Here is a 15,585-nt window from a genome sequence, read left to right on the forward strand (position 1 = left end):
GTGCTTGTTTACCTATGAATTGAACTTAGCTAGTATTATAATATGATCTAAGGATCTTCTGAACCTCCAGTTACCATGCACCAATATGATGTTAGACCCAATATTACCCGTATTATGAAAAAGTTTACCGGAACGTTATCGGCGTCGGCTTTTTTACCCTTCCCCAAGGTGTTTTGATCAATTGTATATTTGTATCAATACACCTTGGTCCATCGTGGTATACGCTATAAGACGTATACTGATAACTGATTAGTGACTAGTGAATATATTATTATTATTTATTATAGTGATTACTGAATACTTATTATTATTAGACTTACTTATTTAGTACTCATTTAATATTTTATTAAACTATTTATGATGGATTTTGAAAAGTTAAAGGAAAAAACTTTTGAAGATGCACATAAAGGTAATGTTGACCAAGTCATGAAAGCAGTCGAAGAGCACTTGAGGCTGTTAAAAGAAGTGGACGTTGTATGTAATATTATGATTTATGATGATTCATTTTAGTTTTTAAGCATAACCAATTTAAAAAACTTAAGCCATTGATTTATCATTTGAATGTTATTTACAATAAGATTTTAATTAGCTTACTAACTAATGAGTAATTATACAAGCTAAATCTCACCAATTGTGTATCCATACATGTTTAGAACAATCGTTTGCTCCTTCATTGGGCAGCGCTTGGGGGCCATGATAGACTTGTACGATACCTTCTCGAAAATGGTCAACCAGAAGATTCTCGAGATGACGTAAATATATAAATTATATAATAGGTAAAAGTAAATTTAAAATCTTTGTCATTTCATTCAGATGCAAACTACTCCTCTTATATTAGCAGCATCAGGTGGCCGCATTGATACAGTAAAAACTCTTATAGAATATGGAGTAAATATTAACGCAAAAAACGAAGAAGGACATTCTGCACTTCAATATGCAGCTTCAAAAGGTTGGACAGAAGTAAGTCAATATTAAATATTATTCAAAATAAAAATTTAATATTAAATATATAATATAATGTACTCTATTATAATTATTTAGATTGTCAGATATTTAGTATCAAAAGGCGCTGATGTTGATATTGCTGATAATAGAGGAGCAACACCATTACATAGATGTGCATCAAAAGGAAACATGTCAGTGCTAAAAATTTTATTGGACTGTGATGTACATGTAGATGCTAAAGATAATTATGGAAACACACCACTGTAATAAAATAAAAAAATACTGATTTCTACAATCAATAAAATTAAGTTTTTATTATAAATAGTTTCATTTTTTCTAGCCATTTAGCTTGTGAAGAAGGACGTGTACAAGAAGCTGGATTATTGATTAAAAGTGGAGCTGATATCACTCTCTTAAACAAAGAAAAATTAACACCTTTTGATTTAGCACCATCTGATGTACAAGGCATTTTAAGAAAAATCTAAAATAATAAAATTGTCTTGGGTGAGGATCATATAATATGTTGTACAATTAATATAAAAAGTGGATGGAATATTGTTAGGACATTATTCTATCATAAATGGTAAAAGAGTCCAAGAAAAATAACTCAATTAAATTATATTTTAATCACTATAAAGTTAACTATGTACGTAGTGTCGTAGTTTATCTAAAAAAGGTCTGTAACATCCTAAGAATCTTCACAGATAATCAATATTCTACAATGCTGTTTCTTTTAGTGTAATCTTAAGAAAAATTTAATCTACTATAAAGTTATTTTACTTGGAATATTTTTTTTTTGTAACTTTACGTTAACTTTTTTTAAATTGATTAAAAAAATACTATACTTGCTGATTACATTTTTGATTTTCTTACTAGATAATGTAACCAATAGGCAATAACCATTAATTTCAAAAAATCAACTCTATATTATTGAACTCAAACTTGATTGCAATGTCAACTTTTTCATGAATTAACAAAAAATGTCTACCTTTAAGTAGAGATTTGTGTTCAATTAACTGGGTAAATTGTTTATTTTTTTTATTGAATTAAATAGTTAATTATATATTGATTTGTCGTGGAGGTCCTTATAATTGATATATATGACTTAGGACATATTATATACTACAAACAACTCTATTAGCTATCAACACTTACAGGCCAAATTTGAAGGATTCTAGTCCCCATCATGTACTTAAATCTGTTCCATTTCTCACAAATATTGTTTATTTTATGTTTACCATTACTTTATATATGTTCCATACCACAGGGCACGGGTTACTAATAAAATTATTTAATTCAAAGAAGTTCTATATTTATCATTTTCAATGTTCCCATACATAATATAGTATAACCATGAACTAAGAAGAAATCATCTTAGTTTATGTAAATAACATAAAATGAATTATTAAATTATGTTCCAAGTGAGTATACTAGATACTTAACACTTTACTTGAAAACATTTTTCTTGAACTTTTTGTCTGTTTTTCCTTCTTACCTAACCTTGGTGCAATATTGCATTATGAAAATATTGATAAAAAATTATTCTAAATGCTTAGTTTTATGATTATTTACTATTAAATATAATCTGTGAAGTTAAAAACTAATGAGTGTCTCTAAAGTATTAGCATATTTGTTTTTTTAATCCCATAAAATACCTATTTATTATCATACTAATATAGTACCTATGTAAAAATAATTATAATTTATGTATGATTATTTTCAATTAAAAATTACTCATTATGTGTACTACAAAATTATTAGTTACAATAATATACATACATTTACTGAGATGTATAATAAAACAGAAAAAGTCTAATTTGATGCAATTGTAAAGTATTAACAGTTGGAAACTAAATTGTTTGTTAGTAATATACAATATGGAACTAAAATCAGTCACCCACTCCATATTTATTGTAAATAATAATAATATGTCTTGTAATAATTCTGAAATAGACTTGTATATATTTAAATAATTAATTAGTATTGTGATGATATGATATTATATTTAATTTAAGTAAACTATTATGTTATTCTTATTTTAAATGTCAATGTTTCTACCTAAAATGTATGCACTTTCGATTATTGGATAAGAAAAGGATAAAAGAAAATAATATTAAACCTTTACCCTTTCAAGTCACAATCCAGCTACAACCAAGTACCAACTAGCGGTGAAGCGTCATAGAAGACAATGAGACAATGTTTACCCACTTAGAATGTGTACAAATAATGTAAATAATACATTTAAGGAGATTGGTGGTAGACAGTTATTTTAGCAAAAACATACCATTCATTTGTCCATTATACTGATTGACCTAGTAATACGATAATTAATACATATTTATGATTCATACATTCTCTTTGAAGTGATATATATCGAGAAGTGTGTTATATTTCAATAATACTCTGCATTCAACTTAATCTGATTTCCCTATCCTAGTTACTTTTTTTTGATAGACTGACATTTTTTAATGTTTCTTTGATTTATGTAGGTAACATTTTCGTTTCTCATTCAAAAATCTTTTGGTGGAAACAGGGTATCTGCCATGTGGTACTAGTGGTATTTTGTTTATTTGTGCATAGTACATTTTTCAATTTATAATAATTTCTGCGTAATTTGAATACATTTTTTTGCGCAGAATCTTTATATATGCAAAAACATTGAATAATATCAATTGTTCATACACTAAACAGCTGTATTTTTGTTTTTTTCTACTCTTTCATAGATTTTAAGTAATGTATATACAAATGTAATGCTAATGGCCCTAGTAGTCAAAGCCGAAATTATTTATAATTTCAAGACCAATAAGGAAACTGGAAAAGTATAAAAAAAGAACATAATGTATATTCTTACAGATTGTTTGACTAAATACTGTTGTTTTTTAATATCATTGACTATGAGAGATTAAATATTTGTCATAATCAATTTTAGTCTTCACTGTTTAATTGACTGGAACATTTTCTATGAAATGTAGAATACTTATATATATCATTTTTCTTTTGGTTACTATTCAATGCATATTTGAATTCTGAATAAACATATTACATAGGTATCTACAACAATACAAGCAAAAAAATATATTAAAAACATACAAAATTTTAAACAGTTTGTCTAAAATTCTACTTTAAAAAAGTTAAAACGGGAATTTTTACGCAAAATCGATTTTGCCTTTTGGTGTAACTAGACAAATAAACGTATATACATGAAATTTTCACTGGTCGTTCATATTTGCATTTTCTATACACGATAATTTTATTAGTCTTATTTTCTACGAATGTTAATAAAACTTTATTTGTTGGGTAAAAAAGCTTGAAAATTTAATACAAGGGTCCTACTATATTGTTACAATAATATTTGAAAAATTTTAAAAATCCTTAGTTACATTTTCTATTTATAAGCACTTAAAGTTCAAATCTTGACAAAATACGGAAAAATCACGAAAATTAGCAAATTATTATTAGTTGAGAATTCATAAAAATTTTTCTTTTTAAATCTAAGATTTGAAAATATAACACAAGATCATCCATAAGTTTGTCGACCTTTAGCCAAAAAAAAAAATGTCTACAAGAAAGTCAAATTAATTTTTTATGTGCGTTTGAAATTTATATTTTTACAATATTTGATATTTACTCGATTTCTCATGTAACGATTTTCTTATTTTGTTGTAAATAAAAAACGTATGACTGTGGATACTTGAAAATTTCACTGAATGTTTATATTGGCATTTTCTATACACCATACAATTTTGAAAATAATTTGACTCTTTTTAAGCTGTTTACGGACAATGTCAATTTTCAATTTTCTTAGGTTTTTTTTTTCTATAAATATCAATAAAATTTTATTTGTTGGGTAAAAAAGCGTGAAAATTTAATTCAAGGCTCCTGATATATTGTTACTGTAGTAGTTGAAAAATATTAAAAATTCATAGGCACAATTTTTTTTATAAGCATTTAAAGTTTAAATTTTGACAAAATTTATCAAATTTTAAATTTAATAATTATTTTGTAGTTGAAAATTTATAAAATGTTCAACTTTTATAGCTAAGGGTTGAAAATTTAAAACAAGGTTCCACGTAAATAGGTCAATAAATTACTTTACTCACAATAATATCATCAAATATACTTGGTAATATATCATATTATCATAGGCTGACTGGCCGTATTCGCTCAGAATCGTTTTTCTTATACAATGATATTATATCATTGAATTCAAATTTAACACTATCCATTACAGTGACCCACTTGTAATCTACTGTACATCAGAACGACATCCACTTACCCACTTTTTTTTTATTGAATTTCGCATGGTTTAAATTTAAAGGTTGGGTTTTTATTATATACCTATTTAGCCATAGGTACTCATTTATAATATGTGGAAAGTACCTATGACGTGATGTTCATTATTTGAAGATAACACCCCTCGATTACCGACAAATACCCAATGTCACAATATACAATATCAAATAATATTATATTTCAATTGTGTTGATATATGGGAAACAATGGGACAATTCCATTTTTCCCACACTTTTCTGGTATTTTTATTATACTTACCTACAGTCCACTAATGGTCAATATAAAAGTAAGTTTGAAAAATATATAAGAAAAAATCTAAACCTTTTTTTAAAATAAGTTAAGTCAGTTCAAATGACGATCACTACAATAATAAAATGTATATTCATATTATTATAAATTGGTTTAACAATAAGTATCATTTCTTCCAAATTTGAACTTAAATGTCTGTAAAAAAGAAATGCGTAGGTATTTATATATTTTTCGTATTGTTTGGTTACAGTATGAGCTATTTATGAGAACCGTTGTTATAAATTTTCAATCCTTAACTATAAAAATTTAACATTTTATAATTATGTTTAACTACATTTAATCTCTATTCTATGCAACATAGGTATAAATGTATAATATGTTGTAACCACGAATAAATTAATATAGTACTTGTAACAATATAATATTGTTTATATAAGTCTATGGCGGGAGCTATCTTCACCACAGACATATAATATAATATATTAATATACTATTATATTTATATTATATATCTGTGATCTTCACAGACATCACGGCCTCATCATAATACGTTAATACCTATTATTATTTCTCCAAGCACGATGTAGATACTATGTAGATAATATAATATATTCAAAATCAAAATAAATAAATAAAATAATTATATTATATTATAACATAATATATTATTTACATCATGACTCGTAAGTCATCAATATTCAATTCATAATTCAGAACCGATATTGTTGTAGTTTGGAATAAACTCTAGGTGGATTTATTATAAATATTTATTGTTATTTATAAATCCACCTATAAATCTGCAATAGGTATACTCATGTATCATAGAACCACAGATACAACTACCTACCACGATTTAAGATAGTACCACAGATTGTATTATATTATTTTATTTTATTTTACTAGTTTTATATAATCTGTGATAGTACTATCTTAAATCGTGCTACCTGTATGATTTTTATCTCTGAATATCCAGATAATCTGATAATATTATAGTGAACGAGTGGCGGTTTTTAATTGAAATTGCAATAAGAATTAAAAATTCAATATCGCAAAAACATTTTAAAAATGAATAATGTCAAACAAACTGAACAGGTTAAATCCATAGTGTTGGAAGGTTATGGAGGGTATGATAAAATAAAAGTAAGTATAGTTTACCATTATCAATTGTTTGGGTAGGTTATTACTATTAATAAGAATATAATAAATAATAATAATATATAATATATAGATGTATACCTATTACCTATACTTCCATATGAAAACTATGTAATGATTGGTAGGTATCTAACTATCTACATAGTAACTAATATTAGTTATATTATAGTATAATTTATTTGATACATATTATCTAAAATTAAGTATAATATTTTGGTTATTATTCAAGTTTTATTTTTATTTAAATATATTTAAACTGTTTACAAAATAAAAACAATAAGTAATAAGGATAACATAGAAAAGTATATACAAACATAAATTGCGTGAAGAGGGAGCGTTCGTTAACAGAACCTCAGATTATTCGAGTTTATGTTTAAAACCTTGTACACTTGTCTAAAATAATGTTATATTAATAAAATAATGAAATTGATTTGATACATTATTTATACATTTTAATTGTAATTTATTTTAGATTAGATGTTGGCCACTTGAATTTTTAGGATCAACAAGTGTATGTGTCAGAGTCCAATTATGTGGTGTCAACTTTAGTGATTTATATACTAGACAAGGTTTTCTACGTCAATTAAAAACCCCCCGTGTGCTTGGAGCAGAATGTTATGGTACAATAGAAACTACTGGAAATGAAGTGAACAATTTTCAAGTAATGAAAAATCATAAAGTTATTTATTGTTAATTATTGATTTAAAGTAGTGTCAGACTCCCCTTCAATCATGTCATTCAGTAAATATAAATGTCTGCCTTTTTACTCTATTGTGTATATAGGTTGTAAATATAGTTGTATAATATACATATTTTTGCATTTTAAAAAATGAATGATAATAATAATTAGTATTGTTGTTTAAATAATATGTTTTGCTTAAACCAATTAAAAACAAACATAGAATAATAATATCCTGCAATTTATTTTAATGGATTCATTCATTTCTTAATTTCTTATTGACTTTTTTATTTAGTATGGAGACCGAGTAGTATGTTATGTTTGGACAGGAGGACTGTTTGGAGAAAAGGTTATAGTGCCGGCAAATAATTGTTTTTTAGTTCCAGAGAGTGTTAGTGGTCAAGACGCAGTTGCTCTACCCGCCAATTATTTGACTGCGTACTTGAGTATTTTTACCATGGGCAATATACAACCCGGAGATACTGTTCTTATACATTCAATCGCAGGTATTATGGATTTTAAAATAGAGATGTCTATATGTATAATAATATGTATATATAAAAAAATAGAACTAAATTTAATTTTATCATGATGAAATTTAAATATGATTTTTATTTTATAGGAGGTGTTGGGTGTGCTGCTACTCAATTGGCAAATACTGTAAAGGATACAGTTGTTGTTGGAACCGCTTCCGCATCTAAACATAAACAATTAAAAGAAAATGGAGTTTCACATGTGTTACATCATGAAAACTATGAGACACTGGCTAAAAATGTATCACCAGAGGGTTATGATTTAATTATAGATAGTATTGGTGGACCAAATATTGAGATCAGTCAAACATTACTTAAGCCTTGTGGTCGTTTAGTCATCATTGGTAGGTTACTATAATCAAAATAACATAAATAGTATGAACTTTATACTAGGTAAATAATGTAATACAAGTAGTTTGCTGTGGCCTGCGATGTAAGAGTATAGGATATATTCTGTGTAATAAGTTTACTTGGTAGTGCTGGTCACTGATATTTATTAATCTATTTATTGTGTACTGATATGGAATATAAACTTATAAATATGCTTACCTAATTTAAAAATTAATAAGCAGGGCTGTGAATTTTTAGGAAAGTCCATATTTTTTTAGCTGATTGTAAACATTGTTTTTTTTTATCGAGATTATAATTCAACAATTATTATATCTTGACACATAACTTAATAATAAGGTGTTTTTCCCGTATGATCACGTATATACGTCAAATTTATATTTTATAAAATAACATTTTATACAAGTTGTATACGGTTTAGGTAAAGGCAAATATAATTATAAAAAAAAACAATCAACTTAAAATCAAAAATAAAATTGTTATTAAATAAATACAATATTTTCATGCATATAATATACTAATATCAATATAAATATAAAAACTAAATTAAAAACCATTTTAAACTAAAATTTTTGCATTTTAAGTGCATATTTTATTGTGTTTTATGACTTTTTAAATGCATTTTTTGAGGTTTTTCACCGCTTAATATTCACAGCCCTGCTAATAAGTTATTACTTATTTGTATTGCATAAATTAAAAATATTTATTTATTTTTTATTTTTAGGTGGTAGTTGTTATATTAATGGAGAAACATTAAAGATTGTAAGATCACTATCCATGAAGTGGCAAACAAAAAATTTGGTTCCTCAAACTATGATAGAACAAAATATCACTGTTTGTGGTCTTCATTTGGGTATGCTATTTGATTCTAATCCAAAGAAAATTCATTATATCATGGAAGAATTATTAAAAATGTTGAAGAATAAATTAATAAAACCGACGATTCATGAGATCTTACCATTTGATAATGTTAGTAAGAACAATACATATAAACATAAAACATATTCATTAATCATTACATATCATACTTATAATTAAAGGTAGAATGTTTGTGATTTGCACTTATTGTTTTGTAGCTTGTACATTTTGCAGACCAATTTATAAATCAGTTTAGTATAACGTTGAAGCAATTTAATTAGATTTTATTTTTTTTGTTTTGGTATTTTTATTTATAAATACATTTTTTTGTTTTAAAAATTTTTTTTAGTATAGGTCATATTTTGTAAATTTAAAACCGATCCGTCCTAACTTTCATGATACCTACTCTCACACTATTATGCATGCATGATTGTATGATATTAACTTTTGAAATAGTTTAATAGTTACTATCGGCCTGTTCACATAATGATACTCTAATGATAGTAATTATCGAGTTTTACTTTCAACGTGGGTATATTGTAGGTCATTTTTCTTAAATTTTAGATTTCAACAAAAATTTTAAAAACTTTATCACAAAATAAATAAATTATACAATACTATAAAAAATTAAAAATTAATAGCTAGTATAAAACATTTAATATAATCATAAAAAATTAACAGTTATTTTTTATAATTAATTATTAGTTATTATTAAAAATGTGTTGTATGTTTTTAAAGTACAACAAATCAAACAGTCTTAAACACATTTTACAATGGTGCATCTGATTTTTTAAGGATATCTGCAAGCTTATTTTTAGAGTTTTTTACAAACATTTTTACCCTTCTTACAATACTTCACTAGAACAACATTGTACTAAGAGTAACCACAAAATAAAATAAAATTGTGCAGTCATACATAATCATTTATGAATTATGTTTATAGTTTAAAACATTTTTATACAATATTATATCATTTAATTGTTTAAGGTAATTGAAGCTCAAACAATATTGGCAGAAAGAATGAATTTTGGGAAAGTCTTATTAAAGTTCAATCATTAGAAAAAAAAAGATTTACAAGTTTGTTTGGTGCTGTAAGTGTCATTAATGGGTGTCTTCTCTCCTTAGTGTTCTTATATTTTATATTATATGTACTCTTTTTCTCATATACTTATTGTGCCCTATAGATTGTATATTTTTTGTAAAAAGAAACTGTTTTATAAAATGTATTTGCTGTGGATAATTCTTTGTGATCTAACTATTTAACTGAATAATCCAAATCGTAATTTGAAAATTGAAAATTTGATTAAATATTAAAAATAAAATGTCTTTATTTAAATTTTAAACTAATTAATAGATTTTTTACTGTTATTTGATATATATATAAAAAATTACATCTTTCTTTAAAATGTAAAACATAAATACTAAATCATATTTTTATTTAATTTACTTTTGCACATGATACATAATATTATAATGTTTATATGCAAATGCAAGGTACCTTTTTTTAGTTGCTCTTATATATATTTGGAACGCAATTAGTATACAATAAGTTATACTGTTGTACCTAATGTCATTATACACATAGTACCCTATTTAAATCCCCATCTAATTTTCCCATATTTAGTTATTTAGAACATTTTTCTTTATATTTTTAACTAAACGTAATGTGAATATAATATGATAATTTGTTTTAATTAAAAATTCTATTTAAAAATGATTATAAAGTTTTAATGTAGTTTACCTAACTTGTATTGAGTTGTATATTCCGCATAATATGTGCATATCAATTTTATATTTATATTTTCTGTATACATAATATGTTGATGTTATTATTAAAATATATATATATATAATATACTAGCTGAATATTACCCGGCGTTGCCCTGAAAAAAATTCTGATTGTTCAACTCCTTTGGGTTGTAACACGCTGTGGAAGCATTATCTTTTTAATTGTAAATGATAATAATGATATTATATTTTAATGTATAGCCATCTCGACCGGCGTTATCCGTGAGACTCTCAGCAGTATATTATCAGGTAGGCGATCTACCTGAGGAAGATCGCGGATCCCATGTGGTTTGTACGCAAGTGTATAATTTAACTCTAAAGCAGTGATTCCCAACGTGGGCGCTACCGCCCCCTTGTGGGCATTTTTTATTTTGAAGGGGGCGCTAAAGGGGGCGCTCATCTATCATTTAAATTTTTTTTGTTTATAACTGATTGTAATGAAATGTATAACTACGTAGAATAAAATACCTAATGTAATCAACACAATTATGTAGGTATAATATTTATAGACACTTAAATAATATCAAAAAAATTATCTTGACAGGTACTTGACGTTATTATCGGAGTTATCGTATAGATTCCGATTAGCGGCTAATGATTAGCCGATTCCGACAATGTTATGTGGAGATTTAAGACTAATGCTGACATCTATTGAACCAGATATCATTTCGTTAGCAGGAAAACATCAACCTCATGGCAGTCATTAGTCACATAAGTATTTTTTGTATTATAATTTTATATTAGCGAATTCGAAATCAAATTATATAATTATTAATTATTAGTAGGTATTTAAATTTAAAATTAACTAAATTGTAGCGTTAAAATGTTAATGATATTTTGTCTTAAATTAAATAGCTTATTAAAAAATAAAACGTTTATCATTTTAAAAAATTGATTGGGGAAGGGGGGGGGGGGCGGTGTGTGATTTTAAAAATCTAAAAGGGGCGTTGAGTAAAAAAAGGTTGGGAAACACTGCTCTAAAGTATCAAAGTTATGCCAAGTTTGTCGTTTTTACTTAATTCAACTTACGGCGGATTATTAAAAATAACCTAACCGTACGTCCGTACTAAAATCCGATGAATAAAAAAAAAACCAAACATTCATAGTTATGTAGAGATAAAGAAGAAAAATAAGAAAAAAAACAATTCAAAAAATTGGTCCACCGAAACCGTTTAACCATGGTTCGAACTTGAGACATTCAGTAATAAAATTCATAGAAGTGCCACTGCACCACCAGGCTTATCCCTTTAATAATAATTATTTACAAACAAAAATGTCCCATCGTAAATATCTTGGATCATATACCATATGTCTAAGGTAAATATCATAATCCCTGTTTGAGCATTTCCCCGGGGTAAACTTTCCCGATTGTATGGTAAACTTTCCCGGATCAACTTTATGTTTACTTGAAGGAAATGTGTAAGCTCTCCCGAGTTGATTTAAATGTTTTTGCTACCCTATGAATTGACTACAATGCAGAGATTGTGATTACCATTTAAAATTTTATATTATAAATACTATAATATAATATTGCTAGCTACAACAACATTGATTTTTATTATTTTTATATAATTGGCTTTTTTTGTGAACTGCCCTGTATAGTACAATATTATTCATTAGTATTATTTTCCATTGTATGTTTTCTCAATAAACATAGTATTTTATTTCATTATAACTATTATCAAGTTGTTTTGTCCTAATATCTAAGTCCATAGGATCCATAAAATGATTATGTTATATAGATTTCCTATAGAGGTAAGTATACAGAAAAAGTGAGTTTAATCACAAAAACTGAAAGTTGATTCTGTGCCATCTGTAAAAGTGGTATTTTTCACGTTTTGTTGTACCTAATACAAATATGTGTTTTTTGTTTATACTGTTACTTTTATTTTATATTTTATATAATATTCCCATTTGTTCTCGAAGGGTAGTATTGGTATAAACCCGGGAGAGTTTACATGTTCCTGTCAGTTAGTATTGGACTAAACCCGGCAGTTTACATGTCATTAAAATCGGGAGAGTTTACAATCGCCCTCCTCGGGTTGGAATTAACTCTTTTTAAATTAACCTATCTTCTTCCCAGAGGTCTAATCTATATCTGTACCAAATTATTCAATTATGTCGGTAAATGTTGTAAAAAAACACGTTTTAAACTATAATGTAGGTACATCTTTTACCGACCATTGAAATAATCTACCGAGATTGGTGATAAATCTCAAATAATACACTGATTTCTACTGGATAGATTAATTGAAATTATTATAATATGTGCATAAAAATTATTTATTGGTACAGTTATTACTTATTATTGGCTATTGCTACAGTGGCGTCATTTTGGGGGAGGGGTGGCAAGGTGGGGATTTGCCCCTGTCTGATTTTAAAAGCGGCCCGATGGGCCGGTGTCCAGTTGTTGCCGTTTTACCATTATTATATTTTATTAGTGCAAAAACGTGCCAATAATAATGTTATAATTATATTTTTAGTCAAACATTTGCTGTCTGGCTATTTTATAATATTTTCAGTAATATTATAGTATGTACCTACTAAGAAATTATTGTCACAATGATACATTTTTACTAATTGATAGTTGAAATATATTTATATTTAGACGTATGCGGGGACGTACCTACACATAGTATGTATGGGTTAAGTTTATCTATGTATTTATGTACTTATGTTTGTTTGTGTGAATGTGTTATGTGAAGGAAAATTAACAGTTAGTATCATAATCTTGTATGGTTTAATTTCTAAAATCTAAAATGAATACAAATTCTAAAAACAACAACCGATTGGCACTCTTATTATTTAATATTTATCATTGATCACGGACTTCAGTTAACTTGCGACTGTCGTGTATGATTCAACTATTCTGCGTATTGTGTTAATTTAGTTGAGTACCTTATTCTACCTAAATTAAAATTAATTTTTTTCGTGATGCATGTTGACATTAATCTTTTAATTTGGGCAAAATATGATCTAAAAAAAATAAATGGGTGGTGCGGCTAAAAATATAAAATTACCGCAAACTGCTCGATAAGTATCGAAAATAATTTCTAGCATGTTCAATAAACAGACAAAACTTGAGCCGGTAAGCAAGCAATAAAAAAAAAAATATTTTATAATTTAAGATAATATTAATTTGTAAATATATCATATACCTATATAAAAGTAATGAATCAGGTAAAATTGATTTATAGATAATGCAGTTGATATATTTTCAAAATTAAAAAAAGAAGATATCCTAATAAACTACTAATATTTTTGGGGGGTTTTTTTTTTTACCCATTCGGGTCGGTTAAAACCTTTACCCCCCTCTATTGAAAACTGAAAACTGTATTGCTATGACATTTTGAACTGCACAACATTTCCGTCGCATTACAAGCACATTTTTTGGAGCCACCGCCAGTTTTGCAGTTGCATTGATTGAAGCCTTATTGACCAGCTATTCCTTGTCCTGCGGCTTCGCTTAGAGTTATTTCCCTATCTCTATTTTTTTTTCGTGGCAATTTTGTGCTCTAGTATATATATTTATGATTCAACACGCCAAATTCTGTACCTGATTCAAACATTCGGGTATTTATATTATTCAAAATTAAATAAATATTACCATATTTAAGTTGAATTTCATATTTTATACATGTCACCTTCATATGAAATAATCACTGCAAGTAAATTACGCGGAAAACCTCGAGCCCTATCAACATCTGGTACTGGGACACGAAAAGTTGAATCTAGGGGATACAAATCCCCGAAGCTATACCTAATTGTTTGAAACAGCTGTTAAAAAAAAAAAAAAATTCATAATAATAAAAAAATATAAAATTTAAATAATAATTATTATCTAATCTAATACCTATATAAAAATTTCGTGTCAAAGTATTAGTGGTCGCACTCCTCCGTAACGGCTCGACCAATCTTAATGAAATTATTTTTGTATATTTGGTAGGTATGACTGTAATATGAGAATGGGTCTTAAAGTATTTTTCACCCTCCTAGGTCCAACCCATGGAGGTACTCAAACGGGGATTTTGAGATTTACGCTGGACATTTTTGTTTATAAATGGTTACTATCTCGGTTATAGGAGAAATAATTAGTAGACATTTATTTATTAATTGGTTGTCATTGATTAATCGGGCAGATCAGGTGGAAGTAGTGATTTTGGACTGCGAAGAATTTCCCTCTGTGTGGTGAAATTTTTATGAAATTTATATGAAAGAGAAAAAAGAGAATTCTGTACATTTTTAGGGAAATTTAGAAATTGATGTAGTTTAAGATTTTTTTTTCCGGTTAAGTATAGTAGATACTAGATACCCATATAAATTATATACCTACCACTTACCACATAACAATTAACAATTAACAACAAGTGACTGTTGTCTGTTATGACGTTATGTGTACCACTGTACATACCTAATTATGTAAATTATACACAATATATGTTGATTGCTACCGCCTAGTGCTTACCCACCAGCTACATGCAGGCTAGGTACCTATGCTTACACATTATTTAACGTTTCTTTTTTTTAAGTCATGTTAATATTTAATATATTATTATGAGCTAAATAGTTAATAGGTAGGTACCAAGAAATACTATACGTAAGAGTTGCGCGGGGGATTGTTTAACGGTACTCCTTACGGTCCTTACCTAAATCAAAATATTCGAATTGAGCTCAGGTTAAAAAAAAAGGTATGTAATGTTAGAATATAATATACTCGGGTTCAAAACAAGTAACTTA

The 15,585-nt window shown here is 26.9% G+C and overlaps 2 protein-coding genes across 3 annotated transcripts; both read left to right on the plus strand.

The window, feature by feature from the left end:
* The first annotated feature begins 208 nt into the window (after positions 1 to 208).
* Positions 209 to 2,964, plus strand: LOC132946276 (26S proteasome non-ATPase regulatory subunit 10-like). Its single transcript, XM_061016182.1, has 5 exons — positions 209 to 474; positions 654 to 752; positions 814 to 960; positions 1,042 to 1,208; positions 1,286 to 2,964. Exons 1-5 carry the CDS (start codon positions 358 to 360, stop codon positions 1,428 to 1,430), a joined length of 675 nt encoding a protein of 224 aa, XP_060872165.1. The 5' UTR covers positions 209 to 357; the 3' UTR covers positions 1,431 to 2,964.
* A 3,477-nt stretch (positions 2,965 to 6,441) lies between these two features.
* LOC132947431 (synaptic vesicle membrane protein VAT-1 homolog) lies at positions 6,442 to 11,758 on the plus strand. Of its 2 annotated transcripts, none has more exons than XM_061017709.1 (6): positions 6,442 to 6,627; positions 7,115 to 7,303; positions 7,617 to 7,827; positions 7,944 to 8,198; positions 8,927 to 9,055; positions 10,048 to 11,758. In XM_061017709.1, the coding sequence occupies exons 1-6, from the start codon at positions 6,553 to 6,555 to the stop codon at positions 10,053 to 10,055; spliced, it is 867 nt and encodes a 288-aa protein (XP_060873692.1). In that variant the 5' UTR covers positions 6,442 to 6,552; the 3' UTR covers positions 10,056 to 11,758. The 2 variants fall into 2 exon arrangements, with proteins under 2 accessions (XP_060873692.1, XP_060873691.1); XM_061017708.1 differs by having other exon boundaries at positions 6,445 to 6,627; positions 8,927 to 9,171; positions 10,048 to 11,755.
* The last annotated feature ends 3,827 nt before the right edge of the window (positions 11,759 to 15,585 follow it).

The sequence above is a fragment of the Metopolophium dirhodum genome, chromosome 6 (genome assembly GCF_019925205.1).
Source record: "Metopolophium dirhodum isolate CAU chromosome 6, ASM1992520v1, whole genome shotgun sequence".
Taxonomy (NCBI): domain Eukaryota; kingdom Metazoa; phylum Arthropoda; class Insecta; order Hemiptera; family Aphididae; genus Metopolophium; species Metopolophium dirhodum.

Coding starts and splice junctions, on each gene's coding strand:
- LOC132946276 (XM_061016182.1), top strand. CDS start 358: ATGATGGATTTTGAAAAGTTAAAGGAAAAAACTTTTGAAGATGCACAT. Junction 475..653: donor TGTTAAAAGAAGTGGACGTT/GTATGTAATATT, acceptor ATACATGTTTAG/AACAATCGTTTGCTCCTTCA. Junction 961..1,041: donor CTTCAAAAGGTTGGACAGAA/GTAAGTCAATAT, acceptor ATAATTATTTAG/ATTGTCAGATATTTAGTATC.
- LOC132947431 (XM_061017708.1), top strand. CDS start 6,553: ATGAATAATGTCAAACAAACTGAACAGGTTAAATCCATAGTGTTGGAA. Junction 6,628..7,114: donor GAGGGTATGATAAAATAAAA/GTAAGTATAGTT, acceptor AATTTATTTTAG/ATTAGATGTTGGCCACTTGA. Junction 7,828..7,943: donor TCTTATACATTCAATCGCAG/GTATTATGGATT, acceptor TTTATTTTATAG/GAGGTGTTGGGTGTGCTGCT.